Source organism: Candoia aspera, chromosome 1 (assembly GCF_035149785.1).
Source record: "Candoia aspera isolate rCanAsp1 chromosome 1, rCanAsp1.hap2, whole genome shotgun sequence".
NCBI classification, from domain to species: Eukaryota; Metazoa; Chordata; class Lepidosauria; order Squamata; family Boidae; genus Candoia; species Candoia aspera.
In genome coordinates, this window is record NC_086153.1 from 293,234,510 (window position 1) to 293,247,474 (window position 12,965).

The window sequence follows — 12,965 nt, forward strand, 5'->3', positions numbered from 1 at the left end:
CCCATTTTTTCCCAGACGTTAACTCCCAGAAGATGCGCCTTGTCAAGCACAGGTAGCAAAGCTCCAGGGCAAATTTAAGCCTGACGCTTTAAACAGTGGTTCGTTGGGGCCTCCCTTAAAATGAAGGAACTCAGCATCCCACCTTCTTTTCTGTCCTACCCTATCCTGTCCATCACTATTGACCCCTGCTGGGCGGAAAACTGCTCAGATGGCATGCCCCTCTCCCTGCCCCTATCTCTGAATTGTAAGTTTCCTTCGAAGTCCGGAGTAACAGCTTCGGCTGTTTGGCTGCAGGCAGCTATGGGAGAATGCGGCAGTGCGGGGTCTCCCCAAAGAGAGGCGCGCACACCCTTGTTAGTTTGGGCCGAGCGAAAGGGGCTGGCGGGGACGCTTTTATTATACAGCCAGTCGCCTGGAGAATTAGGGCATTGGGTCAACTTCCCTCCATCGGGCTGAATATCTCTGCCTGCTTGCAAACCCCGGGAGATCCACCGGAGAAGAAAGACCCCATATGATGGTCGGCTTGCTCAGCAGTTCCGCTCAGTACTTTGTCCAGGACTTTGAGGGGTGGAGGCAGCAATTAGATGCAGGCCTTTCTTTTAAGTCTTTTGCTTCTGGTTTCTCCAAGCCTCCAACTGACATCTCGGTCAGTCAGCTCTCTGTGGAAATATCTGAAGACTTGATGCAGGTCCGATCAACCCTAGATCGTCATGCTCTGTTGCAGGAATAGGCAGCTTAGTGCCCTAGTTGCTTTGGGTTACATTTCCCACAATCCTTGTCCCCAGTCACTCTGGCTGGTGCTGGGTGTACCTGAAATCCCAAGCATTTGAGAATATTGCTTATCCCTACTCTAGTGAGACAAAATGCCTGCAACTAAAATTATACTCATTCTTGCCTTTTCAGTTCCTTCTTTATTTCATTCTTCTTGACCGGCACCATTTTGGACTGGAAAAGTGGGGGACCTCTGGGTGGTGGGGTGCCCCACCAGATTATCTCCCTAGTTATCTTCCCCACCTAAGGAGGGGAAAATGGAGCGTTATAGAAAAAGCTGGAACGATGACACCCTGTAATGCTGTACAGTACAACTCCACCCACTTTCTCAATTGCTCCACCCTCTTTTGGCTATGATGGTCCTGCCATCAAATCCGAGTCTGCCCATTGTTGCCTGAGCTTTGTTCTTTTGTTCTTCCCCTTTCCTCCTCTTAACCCAACAACGGGCAATATGTGAAGGCCTGGGCACTCTGATATCTCTAGATATGTCTGCTTATTTACCTATTATTATATTTATACAATAGAATGGCATTCTTTATATTTACATAATGGTGCTGCATACTTAACTGGAAAGTCTGGTTGGATAAAATGGGATTGGTTCTGAATAAACATACATAAGGATTGTTGGATCAATTTAAATGCTAACGTTTTTCTATCCAGCTATTTCAAAACTTCACTGAGTCACCAATTCTTCCATTGAACATGCCATGGAAAAGGGTCAAGCACCAGTGTGGAAATGGAGAATTACTGAAGTATTGAACTAGGATGGGGAGATTTGAGTTCAAGTTCAGTCATGAGAAATACAGATTTGAATGAAGCCCATTTAACAGGCAGCTTAACTCGGTAATGTTCCAGTATTTTCCTACAGTCCAAAGAAGTGCACACTTTTGTAGGAAGGATAAGCTAAAGGATAGTAGATTCACTTGCAGTAGAAATACAAATGGAGATCCTTTCTGTTTTTCTGATTGCTAAGAACAATGAAGAAGTATGAAATGGTAGACAGACAATAAGAAATAGTAAAGCAAAAAAAAAAAAAAATACGGTTGTCTACGGTTGCTCTAAGCCAGCTATTGCCTGATGAGGATGATCATACCTTCCAACGGAGGTTTCTTGGGAACTCTGGCATCTCAGTGGATAAGTTTGCACCCCAGCTTGGCGAAGCACCACAGGGTTTTAGGACTTAAGGTGGCTGTGAAGTAAATAGTTGCAGCCATTAACATGAATAGGACCCTTGATGCTAGGTTGGGGGGCTAGATTAAAAGGGCCGGAGTGACCAGCAGACTACCTACCCTCAGCCATGTACCGTCACTAGGTTGCTTTGGGCTTTTTCTCAGCCCCACCTATCTTTCAGGGTGGTTGTTGGAGTAAAACTGTCAAGATAGGGAGTGTGACGTCCACTGCCTTGAGCTCCGGCTGGAAATGTGGGCCGTAGACCCAAAGATCAAAGGGACAGACTGACATAGGATGCGCTGAGAAGAAAGTGGGGAGTGGGACTCAAACGATTATTCTGGCAGAAGCCTCTCCAAGGCTATGAAAGGCGCTTGCCCAGGCGATAAGGAAGGGGGCATAAAGAGGGGAATCCCAGTCTTTAAAATGCTCTGATTGCAACGCGACCCTGGGAAGGAAGTCGCTCTGAATTCAGTGGACTGTCCGAGACTATCCCCGAGAGCGTGTATTGGCAGAAAGCTCCCGTGGTGGGTCCAGCAGCAGCAGCAGCAGCAGGTGAGATTGGAGGGAATTCTGCGAGGAAACTGGCCCTGGAAATGTTTGCTTTGGTAAGGTATACTGTCAGGCGCGCATTGCTGCTCCTTCTATAAATCGTGCTTCCTGTCAAGGGGCCGGAATGCCAAGCATTTTACAGCCGCAGGTTCTGAACCGTGCAGCCAAAGTCAGGGTTATTCAACAAAACATACCTGGATCCCAGACCTTTTGACAGCTTGATCTATAGCTCGTGGAGTTCCGTGGGATTTACTCCTAAGTAAAAGCTTCTCGGAAAACAGATTTGAGTAAAGACGACGAGGCTTTCTCCTGAGTTAACATGCGCAGGAAGTTCTGCCAGTCTCACCAATCGCTGTGGGATTTTATTCTTCCCTCTACGCCGCAGTACAGCAATTAGAAGGATCCCCGCCCCGAGATTCCGGGATATGTAGTTTAGGAAAGCGGCAAGGTTGACTACTGGAAATTCACCGAAGAGCGTCAGACGAGGTGACCCTGTTTGGAACCTCGTAATCAGTAGCCACTTTTTTATTGTGCAAGTGGGAATTTCCTACATCGTGTAGTCCGAACTCCTAGCGATCCGCCAGTTGGGCTGTTTGCAGTGCAAGTCAGTCACATGCAGCCCAGTCTACTACGGAAAGCTGGTCGGAAGTAAATCACATGAATTCAACGGGATTGACTCGAGAGTGCATGGGACTGCAATTTTCTTATCATTCCCGTTGTACAGGTTAGGGAACTGTCGCAGTAAAAGAATGTCCCTTCTGTCGTGGATTCAGTCTGAAGGAGGAGGAGAAGAACCATGTTAGATTTATTTTCTCCACTACACCTTCTCACATCAAATAGGAAAGAGATTTGAACTAACCTCCCACCCATCAAAATCCAGTATTTGATCAGTTCCCTCCCTTTACCAGTTCAAGGCAGATTATATCAAGATACTTCTCTGTGAGGTCCTCTCCCCTTCCCACAACATTCCGCCCGGTGGTCATCTGGTGGCCTCAAGATCTCTCTAGCTGAAAACATAGACAGTCATTAGTGTCTCCTCGAAAAATCCCATTGAGATCTGGATTTTCTGAGTATCTGTGTTTGAGATGGAGAGTACGCTTTTACTCAGAAATAGGGTTTTTTTTTTCAGTGAAGCCTACTTTCCTACACACTTAACTTTGGCAGCTCACTAGTTAACAGAGTACACTACTAAGAGAAGGGAAAACGAAGAGTAGGCTGCAATCCATGGGCTGATTAAATAGGGATATCTAGTCCTAGGCCTATATTATATCTTCCAAATAGTTGGACTTGATTGTGCCCTGATACGGCACATTTTCCCCGGAGTAAGATTCTTGACTCAATAGGGCTTACAGTTACAAAGGATCCTGCGAGCGAGCCCTGTGGCAGGTGAGGAAACAACGCCGGTTGAATCTGAGAGGTGGGGGGAGACCCAGAATCGAGCACTAGAAGTGCTGAAGGTCTGGGGGCTCAGTATTGGCGATAAGACACGCTAGAGCTTCCATTTCAAGCGCTTGGGATTGGAACTGGCTCTCAGCTAAGGCAGGTCGTTTTCAATGGGCTGGAGGGCAAGGGAATAAAGACAGAATCATTTGCTTAAATCTGCCCTTCCTGAAAAATTGCATTTTATGCTGGCCCTGCTCTGTTCGTGTTGTTTGGAACCGCGACTTCTCTAGATAGGAAGGAAGCAAGGTTTCCCCCTACCCGGCACCTGGGGTGCAGCTGAGAAGCAGAGAAACCGGCCCCTGCGCCATTGTGCCCCTCCATTCTGTTTGATCCAGCGGTCACTTTAGCAGAAGTGCTTAATCTTGTTTAGTCTCATTGACTCCAGCAGGACAAATAACCACCCTCACATATGCCACACCATTTAAAGGCATATAAGCCCCAATTACATCCAAATACCCGCATCCGAAACACTGTTAGGGCTGATTCATTTCAGCGGCTGCTGAGTGTAACAAATCCCCAGAGGATCTGCTAAAGTGCTCCAAAATCAGTACTGGATCAGATGTATTATTCACTGTTTGATTTTACTTCTCAGAGCAAGCTTCTTAGCAAAATGCTTCGGAGGAGGTGATGAAGGAGGAAGAGGAAGAGGAGGAGAGACTTGTTGGAATATTCAAGTACCAGACCAATTAACTGGTGGAAAGGCAAAGAGCTCGTATGAAATAGAAACTTCTGTTTTATAGCCCAATCCTTTGCAGTTTTTCCCTGGAAAAAGGTCCCGTCATGGTACCATGCGGTTTCTGCCAAGGCAGATACATTTAAGATTGCTGCTTGGACAGCATAGTTTTCCACACTTTTCCAGTGTGACCCACAGATTGCATCAACATTGTCACAGCTTTCTATTAAGTCATTTGCACAGAATGTTTTGCAGTTCGCATCTGGGCTGGTTTGGGCTGGGCTGGGCTGTGTCCAGCTGCTCTCTGCCTTTGCCACCTTCTTCCAGAAGGTCATATTCTACTGGAGCAATTAGACTCCCTCCCCCCCACTCCCCAGTGAACATCTTCCAACACATTGGGCTTTAATTTTCATAATCTCCAACCAACATGGGAACTGAAGCCCCAAATAAATCTGGTAGGTAGTGTACTGGGACAGCATTTTATAGTTCCACCTCTTTCCACTGAACTCCACGGAGCTGGATTCCAAGTCTTCCCGGACAGGGTCTGGTTGACATTCACCTTCAGGTTTTCAGGGGCTGCTGAGCGCTCCTTAGTGACAGACGAGCGTTAGGTTTTTAAACTACCTCTGAACGCTTTGGATTCCTGCCTTCTTTTACCGACGACCCCCTCCCCCCGCCCTCCCAGGCCTGCCCTGGTTGTCCTGCTCCTTAGTTTTGTTAGCATGGGGAAAGATGTGCGTCAAGGAGAGCATTTGACTTCATTTGCCTTCCCAAGCGAAATTGTCTCTAGGCTTGAAAACCTCCTACTAGTCCATAAGAAAAATTCAACAAGCATGATTTTGTATCCATTTTTACTATTTAAAATTTGAGGAAAGGAAACCCTCCTCTCTCCCTTGCCAACCCCCTCCCTTCCTCCTCTTTCGCCCCTCCTTTTTCTCTACCTCCAATTATTCCATTATTCTGTACCTGAAATTAATCTTTTTGCCAGGCAGGTCAGCGCGATCAACAGGCTGCTGTTTATTACAATGTTTTCATATTGGTCTCGGCTCCCCTCGCCCTCGCCCTCGCCCGGCTGACTGTGGATGTGACCTTTGTTATTTCAGCCTCCACTCAGCAGTTCAGTGGAAACAACTTGAGCACGTTCAACCCTGATAAACATTATCCTTAAACCACTGGGGACATGGGCAGAGTAAACGAGCTTTTCCGACAGAATCACATCAGGAACACACATTGAGAAAAGGCCCCGAGAAACAGAACCCGGGATGGGGAGGCAAAGTTGGGAGGGGAGGGGAGGAGAAGAGAAGGAGACTGTATGTGTGAGGGAAAAGAGGCCAGAGGGGGAGCGGAGGGCCCTGAAGTGAGCTCCGAGGCCTGGCAATGCGTCCCAAAGACATTCGGAGGCAAATGGCAAGATCGGGGGTGGGGTGCGGTGGGGTGGGGGGAAGATATCAGGAACGAAAGCGGGACAGTGCTGCAGGAAAAACACGATCCTTCTGGGCTCTTAAGATTCCCAGAAATCCCTGTCTGCTGATCTACGAGGACCATACCCGCCAGGACCTATATTCTATTGGCTGGCGGACATTTCCTCGGAATTCTGTTTTGAATATACTAACCAAGGTGTCAATTTCAAGTCTAAACAATTTGTTTGTGCTTTAACAACGGATGAATGGCAAGATTCACATTAAGCCGGCCGCGCTGTCCTTGCGCAGTTCCCAGCCCTAGCAGCTGTGTCAGGCCAAGGGGCTGGACGGAGCTTGCTTGTGGCCCTGCTGCCTGAATTGGAAAGAAGTCGCTGGAAATCCAGCGAACTAAATTCCTCGAAAAGGTGAGCAGGAGCGGCTGTGGATGATTAAGGCCCCAGTCCAATGGTAAGGCTTCCCCTCTCCCGTAATAACCAAAACCCAAACCGTCCGAGAGAATACGACGGAAGAAAGCGGGGTTCCAGTGGGAAGAAAATCGCGGCTCTTGAGCAGAAGCTCCCCAGAGTTTTTCCAGGCAGAGGGGATCAGGGTCCAGGCGTAACCAAGAGCGCCAGCCGGACTTCACGAGCTCGGGGTCAAAGAGCTTCGGCCCTGAGTGACTTGTGTGGGAGGGTGGCGGCGGGAGCGGCCCCTCTAACACCACCCAGCTCAGCTGGAGCGTGAGAATGTCAAGGTGTTTCAGCGGCGCTCAGCAGGGCCCGCAGCTGCCAGATTTATGCTGAAAGGCACGGGAGTCACCCAGCCCTGGCAGACCTGACCCTCCTCCGTTTGATTCGAAATCCATTAATTAGGATTAAGTCATTTTTCAAAGGCCCTCTTTTGAGTCTTGAGTCGCTGTGGACTTCTTCCCACCTGATGGGTTGAAGGAATTAAGAAGATGGAGGAAAGCCGGGGGTGAGGGGGAGAAAACACTTGCACAGCGGGCTACTGTATTAGCTGTTGACTCAGGTTTTGCTGTTAAATGGCAATATGCAATCGATATTCGAATCAACGTAGGCTAGTGTGTTACACAGAACTCTTCGCTGGTGGTTAGCTAATGAGGTAATTATTTCTTCCAAATCGGAAGGAACTTTCCAAGCGATGTAATTGCCAGATTATAAACTTAACCCCTTCATAAAACCTTGTTGTTGCTTCAAAGGCAAATCGCCTTTTTACATCCCTCCTCCCCCCCAGCCCCAAATACCGGGGCCCGTCACAAGTATCTCACAAGGAATTGGGTGGTGCTTGGACATCTTTAAAAGTGGGATTGCATTTTGTACTGCCAGCTGTGTTTTCTGAGCCCAGAGGAAATCTCTCCGATTGGAATAGGAACGCCGGTCTGTCAGCGGTCTCAACCCGCGTTTCCGAGTGCAGCCCAGGCGTCCCCATCCATTCTTGTGCAGTATTCCCAGCGATGATCGGAGTATCTCCCCTGTAAACAGAGAACCCTCCATTTTAATTTCTCCCAAAGCGAGTTCAAGACCATTCCTTTCACTCTTCGAGGTGCCAATCATTCCTGTTAAGCGCGCTGGATTTGGATTTCAACGCCCGGCTATTATTACAGCCCTAAACCGCCGCCCAGGATAGTGCAGGGTCGGTTTGCAGCAGCAGCCTTGCCCCTCGAAAGGAGCCTTGCCCTTGGAAATCGGCTTTGGTGGGAATCGCGCCCCCCTTTCACTTTTCCTGCTGGAGGTTTTTAGTCGTCTACCGCTCACGCTTGGACCTTCGGATGAAGCCGCCCCCGCCCTTAAACACCTTCTTCGACGAAAAAGCGGCCCGACCGATTGGCTAAAGGATCTGGTGGCGGATCGGAGGTCTGGCAGAACAGTTCTGCTCCTTACCTATGGCGGGGAGGGGGGAAAGTCCAGAAAACTATGGCTGCACGGGGGATATGTCTGCGCAAGGTGCCAGTACCCTGTTCATTTATCCCGATCCACATCTATCCTCAGAATGATCCCAGAACTGAGCTCACCACATTTTAGAAGCAAAGAAGCTCTTACTATTATAATATTATTATTATTATTATTATTATTATTATTATTATTATTATTATTATTATTATTATTATTATTATTATTTAGGTTTTCATGCTGGAGTGTTCCAACACAGGCCCATATTAAAAGGAGACAGTTAAAAGGGGACGGACTTCTCGTTCTTGGACCTTGTAAAATGCCTCCGGATCTGTGGATGCGCAGGAGATTCTCCCCGCCAGCTAGTAACATGTCATTTGTGCTCCGTTAGGCGCGGTTGGTCTCTGCTAAAGTTTTTTTTCGGCTACAGTCCGAAGGACACAAAAAGAAGTGACTCCCATTAGAATCCATTTAAATTAATTGTTCCGTATTCCACGGTGCAGGAAAGGTGCGTGTTTGCTCCTGGGTTCCAAATGCAGAGAGGTGGCCTGGCTTATATTTCAAAGGTTAAGGCATATTTGCGTGACCATCTTGTTTACGGATGAACGATCGGTGTGTTCAGTTACTGGCAGCTAAACTCGACTGAATTCCACCGACACTCGCGCCGCTGCTAGCCTTCGGTTTGGTCTACATCTCTTTCATTCTTTTTACAGCTGCTGCTGCTGCTGCTAACGATAAATAATGCCGGGGGGAAATAGATCAGTATTTTCTTGGGGAAATACAAAAGAAGCCTTTCTAAAATGGGAAAATGTTATTTCCCAGAAAACGTTATTTCTCTGTTTTCTAAAACTGAGAAACGAAAAAAACGTCCTCCTGAAAGTTTAGCTGGAGGTCCAACTACCGGTGCTGGAAGCAGATCTGAGGTGAATCCCTTTTATGAGAATAAAGCCGCCTTGAGCTACTATTCATCCTGTTAATGCATTTTCCACATTCTGCTATTAGATTTCCTCTAACTTATGGCCTCCCGCAATTCAACGTTCCCATCTCTGTGCATTGCAGTTGCATATGGAACCCAGGTGCTGATCCAGCTTGTCTGCAAAAGCGAACGGAAGCCCCTTCCAGGGCGAGACTGTCTGTCACTCTTCCCTACCAATCCAGGGGTGCATTTCGTTTTAGGTCCGCCTTCTAAGGGGCGGGTCTTTGGTGAGTGATAGCCTGAGCCTCCCCAACCGACCCAGCCCAGCCCACGTTGCTGCGAGATTGAAATGCGGGACTTAAGTCTCCTGCCTCGGAAAAGTGACTTCCTTGGGGTCCTTTTTCTTGACACTCTCACCTTTTCCCGCGGTAGGAATCCGAGGGAGCCAGGGCCTTCTCCGGAGCCCAACCCGGGGAGCCGGGCAAGACCGATCCCTCGCCGAGTTTCCTCCGGGGATCTTCAAGCACCCCGCTCGGCGTCCAGAGTCAAGCCATGGGTAAGTCTTGCTGGGGAGGCGACGGAGGCTGCGGGGCTGTCAAGGCGGAGGGAAGAGGAACGCGGGAGGGCAATCTGGTGGCTCAAAGCCCCCACGGGCGCCCGGTTGGCTTTGCTCGTGTCCCAGCCGGTTGTGGGGAAGCGGCGTTAAGAGTCAACGGTGGCGGCGGCGGCGGCGGCAGAAGCGGCAATGCTTGAGAAGGAGCGCCCAGCGTATTCTCGGGTGTGGGGGGAGCAGCTGACCGACTCTGCAGCCGAGGCTGGAGCCTCTTGGACCCCAGGCTTCTGGAACCCGGGGCTCTCGCCCTTCTCACCCTGAAAGCTGTTTGTATTTCGGCGAGGAAACTCAGAAGCATTGCTGGCTGAGTGGAGGGGACAGAAGTCCCCTCGCTCGCTGGCCGCTTCCCACTTCTCTCCGACTTTATTTAACCTTCCCGGCTGCCTGTTTTAGGCACGCTGCTTTTCTAGCCAAAGCTAGAACGGAACGCGCCACCTCAAGAGGAGAAGGAAGCTGGCCGCCCCAACGGCGTTGACTAAGCAGTCCGCTCAGTTTTCAGCTGGACTGCTTTCCAAGGAACGCCTCAGTCCACGACTGCCCCCCCATCCCGAGAGTCAGTCCGAGTGATTCGCCTGGCCTGGCTTCCTCTGGAGTGCGGGAGTTGTACGGTTGCGCGGCCCTGCGCCTCCCTAAGGGGCTGGGGAAGAGATGCCCGCGGGATGCCCGCGAGTGGCCGCTGTCCGAAGCGGCCCGCTCGTTGCCGGTTGCATTCAGGCAGGGAGTCTCTCGGGATATTCAAAGGCCGGAGTGCCCGCGACCGGAGCCTGCGGGGACGAGCTCCTTAAGGCGGTGGCTTCGTGCTAGGTGCGCACCTACCAGGAATAAAAAGGCCGCGGGCCTCGACCCCCGAACTTGCTTCCCAGGCAGCAGCGAGCAGCCCAACACGACCCCAGCCTTCCCCGGGAAGGGACGCGCCTTGAGCGTTTAGCAGTTCGCTGTCCCCTCTCCCCCGCCCTTGCCCAGGGTGACTGTGTCCGGCTCAGCCTCACCAGGCTCCGGGTGCCTCTTCCAACGTGGACTGCTTCTCTTTGTTTGCAGAGCCAGCCTTCGGGGAGGTCAACCAGCTTGGCGGAGTCTTCGTCAACGGCCGCCCCTTGCCCAACGCCATCCGGCTTCGGATTGTGGAACTAGCTCAGCTGGGCATCCGACCATGCGACATCAGCCGGCAGCTGCGCGTCTCCCATGGGTGTGTCAGCAAGATCCTGGCGCGCTACAATGAGACCGGCTCCATCTTACCCGGGGCCATCGGAGGTAGCAAGCCGCGTGTCACCACGCCGACAGTGGTGAAGCACATCCGGACTTACAAGCAAAGGGATCCTGGCATTTTTGCTTGGGAGATTCGGGACCGGCTGCTGGCCGACGGCGTGTGCGACAAGTACAACGTGCCCTCTGTCAGTTCCATTAGCCGGATTCTGCGCAACAAGATTGGGAACCTTTCTCAGCAGAATCACTACGAGCCTTACAAGCAGCACCAGGCAGCTCCCCAGCCGGCCCTGCCTTACAACCACATCTACTCTTATCCCAGCCCCATAGCTGCAGCAGGTGCCAAGGTCCCCAGCCCACCTGGCGTGCCGACCATCCACAGCACCGTCCATATGCCTCGGACCTGGCCCTCCTCCCACTCCGTCACTGACATCTTGGGAATTAGGTCCATAACCGATCAAGGTAAGAGGATAAGATTTCCAGCTAAGGACAGGATTGGTCAACCAAATATACGAAGCCCACCCCCTCCAGAGGATCTACGGCCTGTTGGGTGGGTTGGGGGGGAATGGGATTCCCATTGGCTTCTTCACTGACTGGGCACTTCTGTTGCTTCAGAAACCGTCTAGTGTATTTTCATCAAAAGGGAAAGAGATTCACAAAAGAACATGAATTTGCCTTTGACAAGGATCATCAAAAACCCTAGAGACCTGGCTCCCTGGTCTTTAACAGATGGGCTCTGAGGGAAGCGTTGCTGTACTCAACCCATTTCCACACTGGTAGTTTACAGCATCTTGTAGCATTACCCAACTCTTTTGGTGATATAAAGCCTGTCTTCATGAGCAGTGTCGCATGATGCCGCAAATGCTATAAATCACCCAGGTAGAAATGGCCTAGGTGTAACTTGGTTCTAAGTAAATTTCCTCTCCCTCTGACCCAGTGGTATTTTTCACTTAGCTGCAGGATCTTCCCTTTTAAAGGGATCCTAAGAACATACGCAGAGTCCTGCTGGATCAAACCCCTGGCCCATCTAGTCCAGCAACTGCACAAGGAAGCCCACCAGTCTTCCAGCAGATGGCCTTCAGAGGCAGTCACACGGCCATCAAGGCTAATAGCCATTGACCCCCATGATGTGGAAAACTTGCCTTAAATTCTAAGCATTTGGTTCATTTTAGTAAAGATGTTTGACTGAATTTTCTGGCGGCTAGGGCTTTGTTTGCACAGGCATTCTTACCTGGAAGTGAGCCCTATGGAATTTCATGATTGAACTATAAGTCACCCCAAATAGGTTTCACTCTGAGAAGTTAAATATTTAATAATAAAGGAGATATAAATGAAACTGAAAAAAAATACAAACTTTCCTCTCAATAAAAATATTTTATTCCATTACTTTGGAAGCACATATGATAAGAAAATCGAAATAGATTACTTTATATGATAGTTCAAACCAAAATGTTGGATATATTTAGAACATGTGCACTCACTCTCTTTTATCAGTTTGGGGAGCAGCTATATGAGTCTTGCTTCAGAAACAGTTTGTGTGGACTCATTTAAAGTGAAGCCCCTGTGTGATCTCCATCAGATGAACATATCACTGATGAGAAAGACATATATTAAAAATGGAAGGAAGAATATCCTTACACACACACACATGCACATACAAATCTAGGAAATATATAAGCACACTTGTATAATTCTACAAATTAATTGAGCTAATTAACATTAAATTCAAGAAGCAAATGTAGATAACAGCACACAGAGAGAGACATGCACAAGAAGCTTTCAGATTTATTTACATGCATTTACTCACATTTTGAAATACAATCAACTCCTCTAAAATCCAGGTTCCAATACTTGGCACATTTTCCTGTGAATCAGTTCTGTTGATCTTGACTGGACTTAACATCTGTGTAAACAGTGTTGCTGATGCATCTCATTTGTAGATTAGCCTGCGTGTATCCCATATTTGCTACTGCATCTAGGTTGATCAGTATGGCTAGAAAGATAATTGCTGAATGGGTTGGGAAAAGAGCAACTTCCTGCCTTACTGTGTCCTTGTATTTATGATAAAGAGAAGTAGCTAGTAATAATATCAATTATATATCAACCTCTTAAACATTAAAGAATCCTATGGCATATTTAACACTAACAATTTTATGGTGTTAGGAGCTTCTGTGAATTTCATATAACTTTGTCTCTTAGGTGAAGTGGTGCCTTCCCAGGCATGCATGCATGTGTGCGTGCGTATGTATATATACACATACACATATGTAAATACACACATACACAATTAATATGTATGTATCAGAAAAGCACACAA

At 48.8% G+C, this 12,965-nt stretch overlaps 1 protein-coding gene across 1 annotated transcript in view; it reads left to right on the forward strand.

Annotated features, from left to right (window-relative positions):
• PAX9 (paired box 9) overlaps positions 1-12,965 on the forward strand; it is a 50,439-nt gene that overhangs the window by 4,694 nt on the left and 32,780 nt on the right. Inside the window, exons 4-5 of the mRNA XM_063288896.1 lie at positions 9,265-9,388; positions 10,484-11,110. Of these exons, the coding sequence (XP_063144966.1) occupies positions 9,265-9,388; positions 10,484-11,110 (751 nt within the window). The remainder of the gene's footprint in view (positions 1-9,264; positions 9,389-10,483; positions 11,111-12,965) is intronic.